Below are 25,010 nucleotides of genomic sequence, written 5' to 3'. Positions count from 1 at the left end.
GTTCATCCACTTAGGCCGTAAGGCATTTGCATATGACCCCGAAAAAAGAATCCGGGGACGTTCTCCTTCTATTTGGCTGATAGAAAGGTTAACGTTACACTCTACCAGAATAACTGTTTGATAGGAGGGGGTGACTTGTGATATGTGGACTATGTTAGGCTTACAATGGTGACTCGACTTGACAATGGGGACTAGATTCTAACGACTACAATGCTGACTTGAATAGATTCTAACGACTACAATGGTGACTTGAATAGATTCTAACGACTACAATGGTGACTTGAATAGACTCTAACGACTACAATGGTGTCTTGATTCTAACGACTACAATGGTGACTTGAATAGATTCTAACGTCTACAATGGTGACTTGAATAGACTCTAACGACTACAATGGTGACTTGAATAGATTCTAACGACTACAATGGTGACTTGAATAGATTCTAACGACTACAATGGTGACTTGAATAGACTCTAACGACTACAATGGTGTCTTGATTCTAACGACTACAATGGTGACTTGAATAGATTCTAACGTCTACAATGGTGACTTGAATAGACTCTAACGACTACAATGGTGACTTGAATAGATTCTAACGTCTACAATGGTGACTTGAATAGACTCTAACGACTACAATGGTGACTTGAATAGATTCTAACGTCTACAATGGTGACTTGAATAGATTCTAACGACTACAATGGTGACTTGAATAGATTCTAACGACTACAATGGTGACTTGAATAGATTCTAACGACTACAATGGTGACTTGAATAGATTCTAATGGTGACTTGATTCTATCGACTACAATGGTGACTTGAATAGACTCTAACGAATACAATGGTGACTTGACTCTAACGTCTACAATGTTGACTTGAATAGATTCTAATGGTGACTTGATTCTATCGACTACAATGGTGACTTGAATAGATTCTAATGGTGACTTGATTCTATCGACTACAATGGTGACTTGAATAGATTCTAATGGTGACTTGATTCTATCGACTACAATGGTGACTTGAATAGATTCTAATGGTGACTTGATTCTATCGACTACAATGGTGACTTGAATAGATTCTAATGGTGACTTGATTCTATCGACTACAATGGTGACTTGAATAGATTCTAATGGTGACTTGATTCTATCGACTACAATGGTGACTTGAATAGACTCTAACGACTACAATGGTGACTTGACTCTAATATCTACAATGGTGACTTGAATAGATTCTAATGGTGACTTGATTCTATCGACTACAATGGTGACTTGACTCTAACGACTACAATGGTGACTTGAATAGATTCTATCGACTACAATGGTGACTTGAATAGACTCATCACACAGAAGTGACACTATCAGGTAATGTACCACCGCTATAGGCCCCTGAACAAATACCCCTCCCTCCCGGTACACAAAGCTATAACCCTGACTCATCTATCATCTTACAAATGGTGAGTCGCACATAGACCCTAACGTGGTGATACAACCACTATAAAGTGGTGACACGACTACTATATAGAAGTGGTGACACGACTACTATATAGAAGTGGTGACACGATAACTATATAGAAGTGGTGATATGACCACTATATATAAGTGGTGACACGAACACTATATATAAGTGATGACACGACTACTATATAGAAGTGGTGACACTACTACTATATATAACTGGTGACATGACCATATGTTTACAGTGGTGACCGGACCAGACTAACGATCGCGAATAACTATTAAAAAAAACCATTAAACAATTATTATGTGACGTCAGGAATAGACACCCCCTCCCCACTACTTCACACATATCACCAGTCAAGTGTGGAATATCTCTACCGCCCCACCCCTCCAACCCCACCCTCACGACATTCCCAAGTCGCTGGGTAAAGTGCAATGTATTTACCCTCAGACAAGGCAGTCGCGTCATAAATCAATTCCCTTCCCAGTGAAACGCCTGCACTATTCTGATACGCTTTGTCGCGCATCAGCAACCACACCAGAAATAGACCTTCAGTTTTTCTATCTGCTTTCAAAATAATGGCTGCCGTAAGTTATAGTTTTCATTTTTGATAAATAAAAAATTAAAGTTATGGGGGATGATTAAATAATCGTAATGCTAATGTTGAAACTTGCTGTTGATAACCGTAATAGTTATATTAATAAATATGTTTTAGTAACAATGATGAGTTGGGGTTAGGGCTAGGCCGTTAAGCTAACACGTTCAATGTTGACATACTTAGGTGACATAAGCTTAGGCCCTGGGATTTGATTACACGCATTTTAAATAGGGGTATTTCTATATAAATTACACATATAACTCACATATAATTCATTTATAATTCACATGTAATTTATAAGCAATGCACATGTACTTCCCATGTAATTCACATATAATTCAGATATAATTCTTATATAATTCACATGTGATTCACAAAAAATTTATATAATTCTCATGTAATTCACATATACTTAACATAAATTCACATATAATTCTCATGTAAACTCTTGATATGTTGAGAAGAAAATGTAACACCGACAAAGATCAATTTTTTTCTCATTTGGCTCATGAGATTTCTACCCACCACTCCCCTTCCCCACACTTACACATCGGAGTATCAGTGATCGTGGACACACTACATCACATAAATATTTTATACCTTCCCCCATCCCCATAAAAAAATGCTCTGTCCTCTATTAATACCCTCTCCCACCGGTTGATGTTAACGAGAAAAAATACACCCAAACTTGCCCACATCATGAAGGTATGTATTTCTATAGAATTTATTAAATGCAAATATAATATAATAATATAAGTTTAATCTACCCATGTGTGGACCCTGTGAGTCATATTGCTGTAGCCCTTAGGCTAGTTATCCCTCGCTTTGTGATTAAAGCTCTATCCAAACCTAGTTTCTAGAAACTTCTGCCGATCAGGTGCACATTTTAAGCGTGTTGTTTTCGTAATTTTGGTATATTGCTTAGTGTTATTACGTATATATATATATATTTAAAGTCTATATATATATATATATATATATATATATATATATATATATATATATATATATATATATATATATATATATATATATACGTAACAACACTAAGCAATATTTGCCTAAGTACCTACGTATTTATGATACCTGGGTATAAAGAGCTAGATAAAACATGCTTAAAATTAGATTGATCTTATGTTAAAGATATACAAACATTTCGATTAGAGGTTTCGTTTTTTTTTTTGTCAAGGCCGAATCTTATCTTTAAACCCCGCGTGTTGACGTGTATCACGTGACATGTTTTGGGGCTTAGACGTCTGCTGCTACCACACAAACATCAGACACCCCACCAGAAATCAACAGGTTAAAAGTGCGTGTCGTCTGCTACACTTCTGTTTTGGTATATACAGAACGACTTAGGAAATGGATTTGGCTTGAACTAATTGACACGCCATTTTGACTAACTATTTTTAGCCACATATGCTATTTCTATTTACAAATACACACGAACGCACACACACACACACGCATATATATATATATATATATATATATATATATATATATATATATATATATATATATATATATATATATATATATATATATATGTGACGAGCGAACATTTATCCTGCCGACAACGCCAATTGTAACGAGCCAACAGTTACCATGCTCGCAACGCCACATGTAATGAGACCTAATTGCCTGTAGTGCCACGTGTTAACGAGTTTAACCACTCATTCTAGACAACATTGACCACAGTATAGATACTCAAGATGCAGGTTCGCTATTGATCCTTTATTACATGAATCAAGAAATGCTTCATAATAACACAATAAATCAACAGGAATGCTTCTCAATAATAGTCTGAATCAACTGACCCCTAACAGTCCTTCACTAGGCTTTATATAACTGAATCCACATGTCTATAATCCTCCTTAACACAATACGGCTAACCCGTTCTATAACCGACTTGACATAGTCACACAGACTGACTGATCTAAGCGAGCGATGAAGATGGAAGAGAGCTCGCTGAAACGGGAAGAGAGAGAACGAGTCCTGCCGTGCCCTCCTATTTATGCCTTGTATCCGTACTCGTCTCCGTACTTGTATTCCTCCGTAATCGATACTTGTACTCGATCTCCGACCACCAGTTGCGTAGTTCAAACGTACAGACCGTAAAATAACATCTGCGTCCTATCCATCAAAGCCGACAGGCCGTCTGAATACCGTTTCCCAAAATAGCACGCGCCGGCTTTGAGGTTGTTATCAGCCCGACCCAATAAGCCACCTGTTATCGGTTGCATCAGACCAACACTGTGTCTCGGCTTCTCGTTCGTTATCATTTGTAACTGGTAGTTAGGCCTACCCCAGTTACATCCACCCCTGCTTTTTTTGTGTGTTTTCAACCACAAACAACGCCTGGCAGGTGCACTCCTCCAAAGTCAATCGCACAGTCGTAAAAAAAAAAAATCTATCGTTCCACTCACTGTCCACGACGTTCCATTCGTATACGATTGACAGTTCTACCTATTTCACATATCAACTGTGTCTACACCATCTTTCTGAGACACAAAACAGTTCTAGAATTCACATCCACCCTTTCCATTTGGTGCCTTCACCAGTTCACTTCTATAGCTCTTTGAACAGTCTGTTTTCATACCAGCGCGACCATGAAAGAATTGATGGTTGCTGACAAAAAATTTCGTATTCCTTCTGTTCCTTAAACTTCTCCGCGGACCACTTATCTGATGGTCTACTGTCTCTCTGCTTCTGGAGGGACCGGGATCCTCATTGTTGCCGGTATCCTCCCCTTGCGTATCGCTGTTGTTCTGTTGATGGTGATATGGTTCCGGAATGGGTATGTGAATTTCCGTTATAACTTCCGGTTCCCTAATTGTCTTGGGTTTCTCTGTGTGTAACTGCTCTTCTTGCCTATTCCAATATTTCTTTAATTGAGCAATATTCGCCCACCGATCCGGTTTGGCGTGATCGATGGGTCTTATCTTAAAGGGGCCACCTGCTACTTTAGGCATCTCCACGACTTGCCATATCTCCTGTCCCCAGAGATCGTGGATTTTGTTTCTGCCTAACGGGTGGCTACGCAGTAATACCCTGTCGTTCAGTTTGAGTGGCGGGTCCTTCGTCTGTATCGGCGGTTCCCTTCGCCGAGATTCATGTTCTAGTCTTTCCTGTACTACCCTGTACATTTCTCTAATTCTTCTCATATGTTCATTCACATATTCCAGTGCGGTGTATGAGCCAGTCATACTCTCCCTTTTTCCTAGGAACAAATCAAGAGGGAGTCGAGCCTCTCGTCCGAACAGCAACATGTATGGCGAAAAGCCGGTTGTGGCATGTGGTGTGCAGTTGTATAGATATACCAACTCTGGGAGAAAATCAGGCCAACGTTTTTTCTGTTCAGGTTCTAGCGTACGCAGCAAATCATGCATGCTGCGGTTGAACCGTTCACACTGTCCGTTTCCTTTCGGATTAAATGTGGTTGTTCTAGATTTGTTGATCCCGTAGTGGTTGCACAGTTGGTTAATTACTTCTGACTCGAAAGCCCTTCCTTGGTCAGAGTGTAATTGTCTTGGTATGCCATATTTGATGAACCAATGTTGTAATAAGACCTTTGCCACTGTTTTGGCGGTCTGATCTCGCGTGGGCACCGCCACCGTCCATTTGGTGAATACATCAGTCATTACCAACACATGTTCCGTCCCATCCGATGATTGCTCCAACGACGTAAAGTCCATAGCCACAATCTCTAGTGGTTTTGTCGCTAGTAGGTGTCCTGATGGCTGTCTCATTTTGACAACTGGCATTTTCGCATGCTGACACCTCACACAAGCCTCACAATGGCGTTTGACCTCCATTTCCATATTGGGCCAGTAACACCTCCGTCGTAATATTTTGTGGGTTCTGTCCTGACCCTGGTGTCCTGCCCTGTCATGTGCCAACCTTAGCACTTCTCCTCGTAATTGTCCCGGCACCACCACCTGGTGTATTGTGCCATCAATTTGGTCATGAATTCTCCGCATGAGAACACCATCCTTTATACTGAGACGGTTCCACTGACTCAGTATTTTCTTTGTTTCTCGACCAAATTGTTCTCTTTCCCTTCTTCCTGGGAATTTTTGTTCCTGGACGTGTTTCAATAGCGGTTGTAAGCCACTATCCGTTCTCTGGGCATCTCTTATCTTTTGGTGATTAAGGCCATTAAAATCACTACTGTCCATATGTCCGGGTTCCGTGGATATGTGCTCCACCCCGGTCTGCCCGTTTTGCATCACTTGTACCCCATGAGGGATATCTGTTGACGCTCTGACCTCACATATTCCTGTCCGTGTTTCTTCCTCATCACCCGGTGTCTCGTAAGGATTCCTTGATAAAGCGTCCGCATTGCCATTGGACCGCCCCGGGCGATGTTTTCTCTCTAGGTCAACGAGTGCCAATTCTGCTGCCCATCGCTGTTCGATGGATCCCAGCCTTGCTGTAATTTGAAGTTCTTTTTCAATATCGGATAATTTCTCTTCAAGTCTTGTTTGAGACTCTTTCATTTCTTCTAGTTTGCCAACACTGTTCTGTTGTCTACTATTTTTATTTACTTCTTCCGATAACAGACACTTTAAAGATGAACATTTCTCCTGTGCTTTTAATTTGCATGAACTTTCCCTATCCAGTTTCCTGGTTAGACTTTGAATTCCTTTATTAAGTCTACCAATTTTCTTCTTATCATCATTTTTCTCTACCAACAAATTGTTCACTTGAAACTGTTCAACATTCAAGTTCATTTCACAGTTCATTTTTTTCATTAGTTGTGTTTTGCCTTTCTTTTTCTCCTTACTGTGTTTCTTTGTCATTTTGTTTACTAAGTCATTACCTCGCCGCTCTGTAGCCTTGACCTGCCGTACAGAGGGCGATCGTTTCACCGGACAGTACCGTGCCATATGTCCGGGTTGTGAACAAGACAAACAAATTGGTCGACCGTCTGCCGTCCATTGGAGTGATGGCTTGGCAGGACGCGGCCGTCCAACCCGTCCCTGTTTTGTCCCGTTCTTTTCCTGATTCTCAGCTGTTGACCTGCTTTCCAACCTCTCCAAACGTTGGTCAACCTTCTCTAGGTGGGCCAACAGTTGAGCCATCATGGTCTCCATCGTGTCGGCCCCTGTGGGTGGGGATTGTCTCTGTTCAGGCACAGAGACTTTGTCCACCGAACAGTTCGATTGGTCCTCATCCTCGGACCTGCGGATCGCTGAGTTCCTGACCTGAAGGAAGGTCAACTGCTGGTCTCTGTGGACCTCCTCTTTCAACTCTCTCCTTAAGATCGGGGTTGCTAGCCCCTCGATGAAATGGTCCCTCAGTAGGCGTACATCAATGTCCGGTGATTTGCCCTTTACCAAATCAAAGGCCCTGTTCATCCTGTGTGAGTACTCCATCACACTCTCCGCCATTCTCTGCTTTAAGCCCACGAATCCCGATAGCAGTTGCACTCCCGACCGTCTCTCCCCAAAGGTCTCCATAATCAGATCTAGCACCTTATCTGGATCTGATTGGACGGTCCTATCGTGGCACTTAACCTCTGCCCTAACCGTTTCACCTATACTGCCCATCAGCAGTCTTAATCTTTCCTCTGGTGACATATGTCTCGAGGCCCAGGCCGCTTTGACCTCTTCACTGAACCTGTTGGTTAAAGTTGGATCTCCGTCCCCGTAAAATTTGTTAATATGGGACTCTCTGGGTAGGACCACTATATGGGTCTGCTTCTCGTCCAGAGTAGACATTTTCTTCCTTAAGTACTAAAAAAAAAGAGTTCTTTCTTACCGTGTGTGTATGAAAAATTTTTCCTCGTTCCTCAATTTTCACAGTTCCTGAATGTCCGAATTCACACACACACTAAACACAGTTATGCACAAGGTTGACTATAGGTGCCTTAAACGGCAAGTCTAGTTGAATTCATCCTGTTCGCAGCGCCAATTGTGACGAGCGAACATTTATCCTGCCGACAACGCCAATTGTAACGAGCCAACAGTTACCATGCTCGCAACGCCACATGTAATGAGACCTAATTGCCTGTAGTGCCACGTGTTAACGAGTTTAACCACTCATTCTAGACAACATTGACCACAGTATAGATACTCAAGATGCAGGTTCGCTATTGATCCTTTATTACATGAATCAAGAAATGCTTCATAATAACACAATAAATCAACAGGAATGCTTCTCAATAATAGTCTGAATCAACTGACCCCTAACAGTCCTTCACTAGGCTTTATATAACTGAATCCACATGTCTATAATCCTCCTTAACACAATACGGCTAACCCGTTCTATAACCGACTTGACATAGTCACACAGACTGACTGATCTAAGCGAGCGATGAAGATGGAAGAGAGCTCGCTGAAACGGGAAGAGAGAGAACGAGTCCTGCCGTGCCCTCCTATTTATGCCTTGTATCCGTACTCGTCTCCGTACTTGTATTCCTCCGTAATCGATACTTGTACTCGATCTCCGACCACCAGTTGCGTAGTTCAAACGTACAGACCGTAAAATAACATCTGCGTCCTATCCATCAAAGCCGACAGGCCGTCTGAATACCGTTTCCCAAAATAGCACGCGCCGGCTTTGAGGTTGTTATCAGCCCGACCCAATAAGCCACCTGTTATCGGTTGCATCAGACCAACACTGTGTCTCGGCTTCTCGTTCGTTATCATTTGTAACTGGTAGTTAGGCCTACCCCAGTTACATATATATATATATATATATATGTGTATGGAATTCATATTCACTTTGTGAAAAAAAATGAAATTACAGTACTGTCTTACTGTCTTAGAAAGAGTTGAAAAAAATAATAAAAAAATCAGTAATTTAGAAGGTCCATTAACTGCCAGCAATCCCCCCTCCTCCCCCCCCCCCCTTCCTCGCCATTCTCAAACACTGTTGACATTTGCCCAAGCGAGGAAACGCTTCTGCCCTCAAACCACTTCTCGCATAACTCGTCATTGACTCAGTATTTGAATTGTCGCCCCTGGGTCTCAAAGCCTTGTACGCGACACTGCTCTCCCTTGTTGTGTCACTACGGGATTGCTCTCCCTTGCTGTGTAGTTTGTGTGTAGTTATTTGAACTTTTCCCCTTAGGCCGCTTCTCACTATTTAAAATTTGTTTTGTACTGTTCAGAGGTTATACTTCATGTTTTTAAATTGTGTGTCGTTTTCAATGTGGAAAGTGTATCGGATTTATCTGTTTTTTGTTTTGAAGAAAACAAGTATAATCTAGGTCTACTTGTGCATTTAAAATACGATAACGATATGTTTTGAAAAAAAAATATACAATTGCAATCTACTAAATTAAATGTTAATAATATCCCTATCGGCTATATAGATCTATGTAGTATTTAGCTATTAAATTGGTTTAGTTTAAAGTTATGGATAGATATTTTAGCCAATTAAGCACGATTCAAATTTAATTTTAAACTTCGAAACAAGCAGATTTTGTTTCGTAGAATAATGCATAACATATCAAGGCTTGTGTCTACATATATTGTGGTATTAAGTGGCTTAAAGGGCGATATAGGTCTACAAGTGTAACAATAATTATAGTAATAGTTGTATGTTTGACCTTTTTATATTTAAATTAATTAGACGTGGTACGGCGCTAGACTGTTAATCCGAAAGTTTGGAGTTCTAATCCGGTTTAAGTCAGTACAACGTCCCTGAGCCCACCCAGCTATTATGGGTACCTAACTAACGTTTGGGAAAGTAAAGGCGGCTGGGCATAGTGCTGACCACACTATCCCTTCATATGCCGAGGTCACAGAAAGCTTTAAAGTCTAATTTACTTGCCCCATAGACCGCCAGGTTCGAAAAGGGAACTTTTTAATGAGACATTTGTAGGTTATAATAATTAAATTACAAGATTAAAGACCCTGGTTGTCGTTATCGATTTACAACAAATTTAACATTTAGTTACAGGTTAGGTTTAGGTTTGGGTGACTTAGGGTTATTGCGTGTAACGTTGTTGTGGCTATTAAAGCATGGGTTAGGGTTAAGGTTTTCTGGTCAAGAATTCGTAGTATAGTCTAGTTCGTGTAAGCTACACATAAGTACCATAAAAGGATGTTTCTTTTAATACTTCTCTTAGGCATCTTTAAGGGAATGGGGGATAGAAACTTGAAGTGTCCATCCCCCCTGATTTTTTATTTTTTGAAAAATATATGAAAGAATCTGGAGTTAAGTGGGATGCAATATGATTAGTTTAATTTGTATCGGAATAATACATAACTGAGCGAGTGTATGATGAATTAAATAGACATACTTTAAACCTACTTCATTAATTGTAATTTAATTAACTAAACTGTTGTCCAACATGTAATTAGACAAAGGCTTAATTAGTTGTAACCATTTCTTAACACGCGTTTTAATAGGAGGCGTATGAAAGTCTGTCTTGTTTTGATGAAAGTGAAATAATGAGCTGTTTGAATACATACACAGCTGGCTATAGCTGTAGAGTGGTGATTGACAGCTGGTGACGTCATAGGCCGGGCCGTGTTTCTTTCCGTGCTTCGCCGAGAGCTGGTCGGGGGTCATTAGGTTAATTAGCAAGATTGATTTATCGTGGTGGTGGAGTGGCGAGGCAAGTCAGGGGGAAGCAATGTGAAAGGGTTTAGATCTCTGTTGGGACATGTGTGTGTGGGGGGGGGGGAGGGGTGGTGTGTGTAATGGTGGAGTTGCGTTCGGTACTTGTGGTGACTAGTGGTGACACATGTGGTGAGATGGGGGGGGGGGGGTCACATTATAATGACATATGGTGACATATATAGGCGATAGTGGTGACACATAGTGACCCGTCTGGGCATTAGTGGTGACACATGGTGAAATGTCTGGACACTGGAGGTGATACATGGTGACCAGGCTAGACATAAATGGTGACACATGATGGCAAGTCTCGACGCTAGTGGTGACACTTGGTGACCATTCTGGACACTTGGGGTGACACAAGATGACCCATCTGGAAACTAAAGATGACACTATTTTTACTTATTTAGTTGCTTTTAAATCCTCCCCCCCCCCTAACAAGGACGTACTATAACGGATTAGAATAACCGATCCACATAAGGAAACGTACATGGCCTCTAGCCACAGTTTAATAATTTATTTATAGGTTAATGACATGACGACTGCTACGCTTCCATTACGTCCCACTCCTGTTGATATTTTCTGATCAAGCAAATGTTTTGACAGATTTTCAAAAATAAAATCTCTTAGTTTTAGACTTTTAAAAGTGAGTTATCCCCCTTGATTGCTCTTTCAGTTATCTTTCTTGGTAATTCTTTTCTTTTTTTTTTTTTTTTTTTTTTTTTTTTTGCTGCGTTTTCTACATATTCACCGAAACCTGTTTCGTTTTTAAATTTACGTATATTTTTCTCTTTAAAGCTAGCTTATTTGAACAAAAAAATTCACTGCTTTGAATGTAAAAAAAAAAAAATTAAAACGTGTAGATTTTCGCCAGACAAAAGCGAGTGAGCTGTTTGTCAATGTGTTGTTAGGCTGTGTAAACAAAGTGAACACGTACACAGCGTTGTCGAGGTCGTGTTGGTGTGTGATTCATCCATGGTACAGTCTCTGGTCAAATGTGCTCTCTGTTCTAGTGTCTGGTCAAATGTGCTGTCTGTGTTTACGATATGCCTCCGCCTTAAATAAAAATCAATTGTTGTGTCTCAGCAATGCGTTCTATCCTTATACGGCCAGTTATTTATGCGCGAGAGAGCGTAGTATTACTACTAGTAGTAATTAATATTTAAGATCCTCATTGATCTCTAACCGTGACCTTTTTTCTCTCTATTACATACACTCTGGCCATAAAACCCTACACTGACCCCAGGCTTGGCCCCTAACAGATCTGTGGTTCCCACCCAACCCATGTCACTAACACTAGCTCCGACCTTACCTATGTCACTAATCCTTGTCCCCACCCTACCCATATCTCTAACCCTGGTCCCACCCTAACCATGACCCTAGCACTGCCCTACCCATATCGCTAACCCCTTCCCTACCTTTGTCTCTAACCCTGAACCTAACCCCCATCATATATATAAAAAACCTTGGCCCCCACCCTACCCATATTGCTAATCCTAGCACCACCCTACCCATGACCCTAACCATAGCTCCTACCCATGACCCTAGCCCCACCCTACCCGTGACCCTAGCCCGACCCTACCCATATCGCTAACCCCTACCCGTATCCCTAACCATGGCCCCCACCCTACCCGTGCCCATAGCCCTGGTCCCGACCCTAGGCCATCTCTGTCCTCACCCGACACGCTATCATAGCCCAGATCTAACAGAAGATACAAGCCCCGCCCTCCACTCACGTAGACCACACTGTGCCAACACACACCGCTCACCCCACTGCCCGGGCATCGCCCCACACACTGTGCGAGCAGAGCCAGCTATAAATAGAACACAGCCACCGGAAATATTGATCTCCATGGCACTTGGGATTCCAGACTGTGTTATGTGTTATTTCTCCAAGTGTGTACTCAAGGCTATCTCGGTGCACTTGGGTTAGTATAGTTAGTGTTTGTTAAGGCGGAACTGTAGTTAGGTTTAGAGTCATCTTCAGGCCGTGCTACAGTTAGGTTTAGAGTCATCTTCAGGCCGTGCTACAGTTAGGTTTAGAGTCATCTTCAGGCCGTGCTACAGTTAGGTTTAGGGTCATCTTTAGGCCGTGCTACAGTTAGGTTTAGAGTCATCTTCAGGCCGTGCTACAGTTAGGTTTAGAGTCATCTTCAGGCCGTGCTACAGTTAGGTTTAGAGTCATCTTCAGGCCGTGCTACAGTTAGGTTTAGAGTCATCTTTAGGACGTGCTACAGTTAGGTTTAGAGTCATCTTCAGGCCGTGCTACAGTTAGGTTTAGGGTCATCTTCAGGCCGTGCTACAGTTAGGTTTAGAGTCATCTTGAGGCCGTGCTACAGTTAGGTTTAGAGTCATCGTCTGGCCGTGCTACAGTTAGGTTTAGAGTCATCGTCTGGCCGTGCTACAGTTAGGTTTAGGGTCATCTTCAGGCCGTGCTACAGTTAGGTTTAGAGTCATCGTCTGGCCGTGCTACTGTTAGGTTTAGGGTAATCTTTAGATGAGTTACTTCAGTTTTGCTGTGGTGTTTCGTAAGGCTTGATTTTTATGTGAGTTCAGAATAAAATTCCATCTTAGGATTCGGTTTTACATTTTGTATGTGGCTAGTGTTAGGATTCAGGGTTAAATTATTACAGCCGTGTTAAGCTGTGAGTTAGGTTTTGGGTTAAAGATGAACGAGTGATACATAAATGTGATATGAGTGTATTTTTACCTTCTCTAAAAAACAAACAAAAAACCCAGCATCATCATTGATTAGAGTGCTAGGACTTGGCAAGCTGTTTAAAAATTCTATTGTATTCGCTAGCTGTTGTTCCACCGATGTTTCATGGCGTTGAGGCCAGTCTCCTAGATCTAGATCTATATAGGATTACAAGCAACATTCTTTGTTGGCATGTTAGTGCACGGAGGAAGGTTTAGTTAGAGATTTTGAATGTGCTAAATTAGATTGGCGTTGATGGAGTGAAGGCACACACAGCTAGGCGTGGTTGTGTGGCTGATGTCAGGGTTTAGCCTAGTTACGGTGTGGTGTGTGGACGTGGGTTAACGTTTGCACACACTGTCGACACACAACTTACATGACGATGTGGCAGTGTGGTGTGTGTAGGGGGGTGGGGGGGTTAAAGTTCGCAGTCTATATGACAATGTGAGAATATGGTGGAAGGAGGGTGGATCAAGTTGTCGCTCAGGAAATTGTCACTTAGTTTCGACATACTAAGTTTAATTTTGAATACCGACAAGGCTTAAGAGCTTAAGACTATTATTGTATGACTAGTGCAGTTCACTATCTCAGTGTGAGGCCATATTGTGTTAGTTAAAAAGCCTGGCTTTGTTTCATTGTTAGGCGACTGGCGAGCTTAAAAAATAAGGTGTATAAAGTTTAATGATGGGACTGAGGTTTTATGTGGTGACATTAGTTAGTGTAGGACCTATGATGTGTGTGTGTGAAGGGTGTGTGTGGGGGGGGGGGGGAGAGGGAGTTTTAATAAGAAAGCACAACGTGTTAAGTCATGTAATGGTTCACACAGTTCATACGTTTATTCAGTAGTGGTGGTTTGTGTGTGGGAGGGTGGGGGTGAGTGTGTGTGTGCGGGGGGGGGGGGGGAGGGAAGGGTCAATGAGCCTAATATTAAGTTATATTTAACTTATATTTGAGTGTTTATGTGTGTGTTGGAGGGTAGAGCTTTTGTGTCCGTGTGTGTTTGTGTAAGTGTGTGTGTATGTGGTAGGGATATTATTTATGAATTTTTGTGTGTGGAGGTAGATATTTGTATGATTATGTTGTATGTGGTGTTGGGGGGGGGGGGGTAGAGATAGTATGCGGATTCGTTAATATCCAGACGAATAACAAGGATCACTGTCTCAATACTTTATACGCGTTTATCACTGAATTCTATGGTACAATATTTTTTCCAATAGAGCATTAACTTTCACCTTATTTGCTTAAGTCCTTTAATAAGCAACCGCTTCATTGCAAAGCCGCTTTTTACTTCTCAGTTTAAATCGCTGTAAAATTTTAATTTCAATAACGTAGAATGTATGCGGCAGAAACCGCAAGACACACAGCTGAATTGTAATGACTATTATTAGACCAGAGTTATCGTTCCTAGCTTTTATACTATACTTAAAGGGAAGTAACTCCATATAATTATTGTGAATTTATTTCTTGTGAAGTAAGATTCTATATCAGGAAGTAAACATTAAAGACAACGCGAAAGTGTCAATTTGAAACAAACTGTAAATAAATTTCTATTTTGATGACATGAACTATAGATATCATTGTGTAAGGGCGGTGTATTTAAGGTCGAAGTTTTTTACTATTTAACGTACTTGTATAAAACACAATCGTGAATTGAAAATACATTTGGAATATAAAGTCGGTACAGAGAGAGTTGAAACCACTCCAAGATGCCGAAACCTGCCATATACACCTCTACTCTAGAGGGATCTCTGGAAAAGGTGAGTACCTGTTGTGTTACCTGTACTTTGTTGCCTGTAATGTGTTACCTGATATATGTTACTTCTGATGTTTTACCTGTTATGTGTTACCTGTAATGTGTTACATGTAAAGTGTTATCTGTAAAGTGTTATATGTTAAGTATTACATGTAAATTTGTACCTGCAAAAGGGTTACCTGTAATTTAATAATATATAATGTGTTATCTCTAACTTAACACACGCAATCTTTTACCTTTGATGTATTACCTGTAATGTGAGTCCTGTAATGTGCTATCTGTGATGTTACCTGTAGTGTATTACCTGTCATGTGTTACCTGTAATGTGTTACGTTATAATGTGTTTCCTATAATGTCTCACATATGATGTGTTATCTTTAATGGGAGTCCTGTGATGTATTAACTGTAAGCTTCACCTGTGATGTGTCACCTGTGATGTGTTACCTGTAATGTCTCGCCTGTGATGTGTTACCTGTGATGTCTCACCTGTGATGTGCTACCTGTGATGTGTTACCTGTGATGTGTTACCTGTGATGTGTTACCTGTGATGTGTTACCTGTGATGTGTTACCTGTGATGTGTTACCTGTGATGTGTTACCTGTGATGTTACCTGTGATGTGTTACCTGTGATGTGTTACCTGTGATGTGTTACCTGTGATGTGTTACCTGTGATGTGTTACCTGTGATGTGTTACCTGTGATGTGTTACCTGTGATGTGCTACCTGTGATGTCCCGCCTGTGATGTGTTACCTGTAATGTCTCACCTGTGATGTGTTACCTGTGATGTCTCACCTGTGATGTGTTACCTGTGATGTGTTACCTGTAATGTGTTACCTGTGATGTGTTACCTGTGATGTGTTACCTGTGATGTGTTATATGTGATGTCTAAACTGTGATGTCTCACCTGTGATGTCTCACCTGTGATGTGTTAAATGTATTACCTTATAATGTGTTACCTTATAACGTGTTACCTATAATGTCTCCCATATGAGGCGTTATTTTTAATGTGCTACCTGTGATGTGTTACCTGTAGCATCTCACCTGTGATGTGTTACCTGTGATGTCCCGCCTGTGTTGTGTTATCTTTAATGTGCTACCTGTGATGTGTTACCTGTGATGTGTTACCTGTGATGTGTTACCTGTGATGTGTTACCTGTGATGTGTTACCTGTGATGTGTTATCTGTGATGTCTCACCTGTGATGTGTTACCTGTGATGTGTTACCTGTGATGTGTTACCTGTGGTATCTCACCTGTGATGTGTTACCTGTGATGTGTTACCTGTGATGTGTTATCTGTGATGTCTCACCTGTGATGTGTTACCTGTGATGTGTTACCTGTGATGTGTTACCTGTGATGTGTTACCTGTGATGTGTTACCTGTGATGTGTTACCTGTGATGTGTTACCTGTGACAGGTTGTTTATCACCTGAATTTGTTTACTGTCAAACAACGTGATATGCATACAGTTGCTCTTAATGAATATGCTAATTTAGCTAATAAAATGCAACCTCAAAGTTTGTGCCCTAACGCTTTTTAAAAAACAAAACTGCAGCTCTTTTGTTCTAAAAATGTTATTGTTTATAGATAATGTTGATTTCATTTAACAATATAAGGGTTAAGTTGAGATTTTTAAAAACATTTACTTTATAGTTAACGCTACATTTGAAATACAATAACATTTTTAAAAAATGTATAATGTGGTGATTAAGAGAAGAGGTAAAGATTAAGAAGAGGTTAAAAGTTTCTCTTAGACTTCATTTCAAAAAAGTCAACGCCCCCCCCCCCACCAACCCCCCTCCTGAACGAACGTTTTGTCTGGAGCCGATTTGTCTCAGGCCGTTTTCACGGTGCACCCTGTGGATCATTAAACCATTGGCTTGTATAAGGTGCATAAGGCTTTTTGTACTGAGCGTGTACATTTCTTACTGCTTGTGTACATAGTCTGTAGCGTCTATGGCTTCTACAGAACATGGCTTGTGTACAGACATATAGTTTGTGTACACGACTTATGACTGTGTACAAGACGTAAGACGAGCATATAAACGAATGATACGTGTGTGGACATGACTTGTGTACATGACTTAGTTTTGTGTACGGTGCATGTCGTTGCGTTTAAGGTACATGACTTTATATGCTGGAATATGACTTTTGGGTATATGACATTGGATATGTGTAAAGCCCATGTACAGTACATATGTGCTTAGGTCATATGACATTGTGTACAGGAAATATGACTATGTGTAAATGATATATGACAACTGTTTATAAAACAGTTGATAGTGTGTAATATATATATATATATATATATATATATATATATATATATATATATATATATATATATATATAAATCTATATATATAATTCTGTTCTGGGAGACGTTAGAAAACAAGCTGTAAGCGCGCCGAGCAGTCCCCTCTTTTCCTCTCTAGGCATATCGCAACCACCCCCACACCCACATGGTCTAGTGAGCTGTAGTTCACGCTAAATGTTTACATCGTAGAGCCGGGTTTAGTGACGGCTATTAGGGGCAGATAATTTAGTTTAAAACTATTTTATACTTAGGGGAAGTAACTAAGTGGAGGCTACTTTCACGTGGGTGGGGGGGGGGGGGGTAGGGGTTGGGGAAATGAGGGTTTTAGTGTTTTAAAGCAAATATTTCCAGTGGCAGCATTGGTACTGTCGAATTCACAAATTATGAATTACTAAAAAGTAGAAAATAAAACAACTAAATAGTGGGTCGGCTCGTATATATATAATTTACAAAATCAAGTTGAATTCATTACAATATTTGTGTGTCAAGACTAAACTTGAAGCATCTGTTTTGATTTTATTATTTGCCCCTGAATAGTGAGATGAAAAGCACGTAAGAAATACTTCATATGTTTTCCATCTTGCTCGAGGGGGCGGGGGGGGGGGGGGGCGAGGAGGAGATGGATGATTGTATTGATTCATCTTTCATACAGGTGAGAGTTATAAAACATAGCTAGTTCACAGCTTCGTAAACACACACACACACATGTGTGCTGCACTCCTCTCTCTCACATACACACACACACACTCTCTCTCTCTCTCTCTCACACACTCCCCCACACTCACACACACACACAGAGTGGCCGAGAACACAGCGGTGCATTGCCCCGGCGGCGCGTTGTTCAAATCAAAACCTCAAGACGACACAAAGGGAGGCGATTCACTCGTTCACGTCACTGCGAGTTACCTCCCTGAAGGCGACACACAGTTCTAGATTCGTTAGAGCTTTAATACAGCATGCTTTTTTACATTTCCTGTGGCGAGTAAGATAAGTTTTTGCTAATTGGAATAATTGGAGCTCTCGGCTTAATTAATTACACATTAGTCTGGTGAGTTGTTAATATGTAGTTCTTAATTAAATTTAGTTAATTATATATTTTAATGTACGTATTTAAAAGAAATGGCTTTCTTAATACATTAGTGTATGTGGTAGTATCTATATATATAATTCTCTTCTGGGAGCCGTTAGAAAACAAGCTGCAAGCGCGCCTTTGCAGTCCCCTCTCTTCCTCTCTATCACTATCACTACCACCCCCACCCCACCCCCACATGATCTGGTGAGCTGTGGTTCACTCTAAATGTTTACAAATCGTAGAGCCGGGTTTGTTGACGGCTATTAGGGGCAGATAATTTAGTTTGAAACGATTTTAAACTTACAGGAGGAACTAGGAGGAGGCTGCTTTCACGGGGGGGGGGGTGGGGGGTGGGGTGGGGGGGGGGGGGTGGGTGGGTGGGGGTGTAGGGTAGGGGTTGGGGGAAAGGGGGGGTTAGTGTTTTAAAGCAAATATTTTCAGTGGCAGCATTGGTACTGTCGAATTCACAAATTATGAATCACTGAAAAGTAGAAAATAAAACAACTAAATAGCGGCGTATGATACGCCGCGGGTCGGCTCGTAATTAATAAACTAGACAATGGATTCTAGTTTGCAGGGAAATCTCTTTCAATAAAATTTAAACAATACAATGTATTAACAACCATGCAAGCAACATTCATCGCATACAGGTTTTCTACGTTTTGTTTACCTCAGAGTAATGATACAAAATATATAAACAATTCCAAGATTGGGAAGGGGGGGGGGGGGGGCGCAAATAGTTTTCATCAAAGGGAGTTTACTCTACCATATTTCCCTCTTACCGTTCCTGAGTTCATTAACAAGTTCTAATCTATGATAAGACGACTACAACGCAGACAATTGACAAACGCCCAGTATTCACCACTTCAGTTTTTTTTTTTAATGCAACCACTAGGTTCACCAATAGGGCTTGTAAGTCACAACTTCTCGTTCTAGTACTTGCCAGCTAGTAGATTGGACTTACAAGCCCTATTCAGGATACAATTAGAGTTATTGTTAACATCACACGGAGTGCCTCTCGTATTCACTTCCTACCCTTAACTCCTTAACAACGGTGTTTCGGAAAACGTCACTATCTTTCATACGCGCAGTGGCGTCTCTAGGTCGGGTGTCACCCGTTGCTGCACCCCCCTCCCCCCAAAAAAAACCCCAATATATATATATATATATATATATATATATATATATATATATATATATATATATATATATATATATATTATATATATATATATATATATATATATATATATATATATATATATATATATATATATATATATATATATATATATATATGTATATATATATATGCCACATACGCGTACATGTATGGTTATTAGCTTTAATCGCTGTAGATTTATCTATAGTCGGTTACAAATACAGATGGATGTAGCATTGTTTTCTCTACAGTTAGCACGTTTATGTCATGGTGTCACCCCCCCCCCCCCCCCCCCCCCCCCCACCCTTTGTAATAATTGTCGCTTTGTATTAAAAGACCATTTTACTTAAATTAATTATTAATGGCTTTGGCAAAAAAACATTTTTTTCAGTACATTTTGCTAATTGTTGTCTTGGTGCCACCCTCCTAAATGGTGTCACCCGGTGCGGGCCGCCCCCCCCCCCCCGCCCCGCCCTCGCTACGCCTCTGCATACGCGTCACCAATCCATGCATTCATTTTTACTCTCGCATGAACATGCATTCGCATACTAATACACAGATAAAACACACATCATAACAAATATCGTATGGTTAATTCTGTCTAAAGTTTTAATTTTATATTTTTATTGACCTAAACTAAAACGCCAATGAGCTAGGTTGGGGCGTGGCTAAGTCTTCTCTCAACATCTTTAGTAGATCGAGGCATCATTGTCAGGCTTGTACAGTAGTTGTGTCGTGAGGTTAATTAGGAGCTAATGATCTTAGTAAAGGTTTTCTGTGTTGCAATAATACATCAATCGTTGGGTTTAAGTTAGAGACTGGATGGCGAGTTATAGCTTACTACAGATATAAATGCCTGTAACTGGTATGAGAATTAACGGAGTGGGGGCAGGGGGTTTGAAGTTAATGGGGGCTATAAGTAAAGTACATTTTCTAACCTTGCGGTCAACCTGTTTTTATGACCTTGGTATATGAAAGAATAGTGTGAATTGTAGTATGCGCAGCCGCCTTTACTTTCCCTAACGTGATTCAGGTACACGTCAGAGCTGGGTTTCTTCTTCTTCTTCTTCGTTCTAAATTTTTTTAGTGTTGAAGGGGATCGAGCCTTATCTGCCAGAGACTTTTTCGAATTTATCAACCATGAGCTTTAGCCGACTCTACCACGCCTCCATCACAATTAAGGATACGTGTCAACTGGTTATGCGCCATTGAGGCCATTGACTCCGATTTCAGCCTGCTTTTCTTTTTGGATTTGCTTCCATAGAAGAGTGGCTGTCCCCAGCTAACGAGCATCATCTGCCCGAGAGTGCGAACCATGAGCTTTACCGACTCGACCACGCCGACCCCCTAGAGCTGGGTTCGATTTAGGGACGTGTTACGAAACTCAGCCTTGGATCCGAAATCTTGACTTTTGAGTTAACAGTCGTTCGCTCTAACACCAGACCAAGCCGTCCCACGGGCGCTATAAGTAGGATGTGAATTATTTGTGAGCCTTTTCGTGATATATTGATACCAGATAACGCTTTAACATTTGTTTGTTTCTGTATAGTTGTTTAGATATACTGAGGAGGGAGGGGTGGATTGGTGAGGTATGAGTCGATGAGGTATGTTTTCGGTGACCTTATGTCAGGTCACGAGTTGATCAACCTGACACTCCAGGTTAACCAAGTGCATGTGCTGTTGATTGACATACGCCCCGCCTTTTTTAAGTTATGACGTTTTTATACAGTGGAACTGTGGGTATTGTGAAGCCAAGTTATTACAATGGGAAGCGGGGCTGATTAGCTGAAAAAAAGTTCTTTTTGAAATTTATTTTTAAAAATAATTTGCACAAGAGAGGAATTAAAACCAAAGTTTGTGATCTAAAAATGAGAAAAATACATGTTTAACTTAGTAAGATTGGATCAGGCACTAGGAGTCAGCGTGGTCGGGCGGGTAAAGTCTGTGGTTGCTAAAACGAAATGTTCGATCTTCGATAGCTATGTACACAAACCCATCAAGGAGAGACAACTGCAAAATCAAGCAACTGTTGCTGTGTCGTTTGTTCTTGTACAGGATACAAATATAGACAGAAAAGCAGGCTGAAATAGGAGTCAATTTGTGAATTCGACAGTACCAACGCTGCCACTGAAAATATTTGCTTTAAAACACTATCAGTAGCTCGTTAAGGACGATAACCCCCCCCCCCCTCCTTTCCCTAACCCCTTACCCCCCCCCCCCGTGAAAGTAAACTCCTGTTAGTTACCTCCCCAAAGTGTAAAATCGTTTCAAACTAAATTATCTGCCCCTAATAGTCGTCACTACACCCGGCTCTACGATTGTAAACATTTAGCGTGAACCACAGCTCACCAGACCATAAAGGGGTGGGGTGGTAGGGAGCGCGCTTACAGCTTGGTGTTTTCTATCGTCTCCAAGAAGAGAATTATATACATGGATATTGTTTTAATATTCCTTTATTACTCGCAATTAATAAAAACGAAACTTATGAGTTCACATCGTATCGGTTCTATACTCAACACAATCGATGGTTTTACTTTTGTTTCAAGTTATTAAGATTTTCACTGTAAACTACCCTATACAGACCAAACGCCACTTATGGCAGATGATGTAGAGTTAATGTTTTACTGTCCTGGTATATCAAAGCGCGTTCTGCACCTCGCCCTGTTGTCTATAGTTTCTCCCACTGAAATTAAGATTTTATGGTTAGCTATCGTGCGCTCTACCGTTCGTCTACTTTTATTTTCATTGCTGACATTTCTGCGACACTTTTGTGTGGATCTGTCATTAAAACTGGGGTACACAACCTTCGCACAAGGAGTCGATTTTAAATCAACAACAAGGACGATCTAATGGGTGTTAATATACTAGGCAGGATATCAAGTGCACCAAAATACTGACATAAGATCCGTAAAATTTTATATATATATATATATATATATATATATAATGTATATATATATATATATAATATATATATATATATAATGTATATTTATAAGGTCAAGTCATTTGCAATCAAATTTATATGTGCATGTATAATACCCCATCGCTAAATGAATGAAATTAATACAATATTTAGGTAGGCCTATACCAGAATCGGCAACCTGCGGCTCGCGAGCCGCATGCGGCTCTTTTGATGTCGTGATGCGGCTCTTCAGCTCCATGCACAAATATTAACAATTATTTTATTTTATTTTTAAAACTCATACAAATATTGTTCTGCAATACTCGGCAATGAACGATAAAATAATAAACACTCGCTATCCTATTAGAATATTTAGTTACGCCCTATTTCAATTTACTTCCTATTTAGATGATTGTTTCGAAAAAAAATTACTTCATTTTGTTGAAGACCTGGAGAGAGGTAAATTACTTTATTTTAAAAAATCTGAAAAAAAAAATATGAACAACCCAACACTACTATTAACATGAATCACTTCAGCATTACTATAAACAAAATGAAGGATGGGTTCACTGAGATATTTGAGCAATTCAAAAGAAATGCAAGTACTCTGACCTTCACAGTCAAAGTAGATTCTCTCAACACAAAATTAAAAGAGATTTGGAATTGATGCTGGTTCGCTTCAAATTAAATTGCTAGATTTGAAAACCACAAATTTGTGGAGCGGTAAGCTCACATATCTCAAGAGCAAGTTAGACGATTTGGAGGCCCAGAACAACATGCATGTTTCACTGTACAACTGGACAGCTCTAAAAGAAATGTCGCGTGTTTACTATTGTTTAACAAGTTGAAAAAAATCACATAGTTTCAAATATGTAGCTTCTTTATTTTAGGAAAGTAGGTCTACCTTCAATATAGTAAAATAAATTAACCTTTCTTACAATGCTTCGCTCTTTTCTCGTAAACATAAATCTTAATTCTTCTATACACCACAGCAATGTTGCAACTTGATAGATCTGTATTATATTGGTTTCTTTTTGTTACTTCCAATATTTTAGTTCCAAACAAATAAGGGAAACAACTTTAAACTATGTTATCAAATTAATAAATAAACCAATACCCCAGTTGAAATATAAAACTCATGTAAATCCTTGTTGATTTTGTTTACTTTTCTATAAGTATTAATAAATGTTATGTAAATATTTTGTCTGCCTTTAAAATGTATTGATATTAATAGAAAAAATATTTTTAATTAAATTACGAAACTCATAACTATGTAAGATAACTTCGCGTTAATAAAATAAATTCCTTATATTTAATCAATCATGCTTTGCTCACTGCTTGTTTCTCAAAAAATGTATAGATCTACTTTCTCACAACTGTGATGTGGTCAGCCCCGTGGCAGTGGTTCCATGCTTTCTACTACCGAAGTGCATATTTTATTTATTATTTTCGAATATTTTCAAAAGTAGTTATTTAATTCAGAAAGCATTTTTGTATGTGTCAGTGTGCATTAATTTGACTTGAGTGACATAGTTTTTTAGTTATTAGCTTCTAACTTGGGTAGGGATAGTGCTATAGTTATATAATTTTATTTTATTATTCTATCAGAGCTAGCTAAAATACTTTATTATGTTTTGTGCGACACATATGTATGTTTTTATATGAATAAATAGTATTTTATAATTAAAAAAAAATAATCTACAAGATTTCTTGTGTTAACCAAATTACTCGCACGCAGGGGTCGGTAACCTGCCGTTCGCGAGTTGCATGTCAATAATTAGCCTATAATTGTTTATTACAGAAACTCAAAAAAAATTATACTGTAAAAACAAATACTTCAAACAAAATTAAAAAAAAAACAACGAGAATAGGTGGAGTGTATATGGACAGTTGACAGCCTAGGGCATTAGGCCCAGCCACACAACTGTGTTGTGGCCAGACCCGTGGCAATGGTTCTATGCTTTCCACTACCGAAGTGCACATACAAATGTTAGTGGCTCTTTAAAGTCTGGGAAATTTTGTAGATTGTAACTTTCGGCTCTTCCGTCTCAAAAGGTTGCCGACCCCTGGCCTATACAGTTAACCAAATATTTGTTGGTTTTTCAATGTCAATATTTAATGAGCTTCATTACACACAAATCTTATCATAAATTTGATCTGGCTAAAAACCGTTGTATGTCCTTCACCTTGAAAAATGTTATACACCTGCGACAGTAGCGAAGAGCCAACATGGTCACGTGTCTTTAGGTTTGTTTACTAGGGGAAACAATGGACGAGACAAAACGGGGACAGGATGTAAACAGGGAACATTTGCTAGAACTCAACTCAAATCTTGTGGTTGTTTCCTCTGTCTTTTAGGTATATACGAGCCGCTATTTAGTTGTTTTATTTTCTAATTTTCAGTAATTCTTAATTTGTGAATTCGACAGTACCACCCTCCTTTCCCCCAACCCCTACCCCCCCCCCCCCGAAAGCAG

General features: G+C 39.9%; 1 protein-coding gene across 4 annotated transcripts in view; it reads left to right on the top strand.

Annotated features, from left to right (window-relative positions):
• Window positions 1-25,010, top strand: part of LOC131957301 (uncharacterized) — a 37,987-nt gene that overhangs the window by 10,050 nt on the left and 2,927 nt on the right. The window contains exons 1-2 of one of the 4 annotated variants that reach the window (XM_059322029.1): window positions 12,465-12,557; window positions 14,800-15,084. The exons of 1 other annotated variant lie outside the window; for it this stretch is intronic. In XM_059322029.1, the coding sequence (XP_059178012.1) occupies window positions 15,034-15,084 (51 nt within the window). In that variant the 5' untranslated portion in view covers window positions 12,465-12,557; window positions 14,800-15,033. Of the gene's footprint in view, window positions 1-1,936; window positions 2,042-12,464; window positions 12,558-14,799; window positions 15,085-18,267; window positions 18,443-25,010 lie in introns of those variants that run through there. 2 more of the 4 variants (XM_059322030.1, XM_059322031.1) reach the window with 2 other exon arrangements.

This window comes from Physella acuta, unplaced genomic scaffold (genome assembly GCF_028476545.2).
Source record: "Physella acuta isolate Inbredline_101_S28 unplaced genomic scaffold, ASM2847654v3 ptg001231l, whole genome shotgun sequence".
Taxonomy (NCBI): domain Eukaryota; kingdom Metazoa; phylum Mollusca; class Gastropoda; family Physidae; genus Physella; species Physella acuta.
This window is presented reverse-complemented; position numbering and strand designations above follow the sequence as displayed.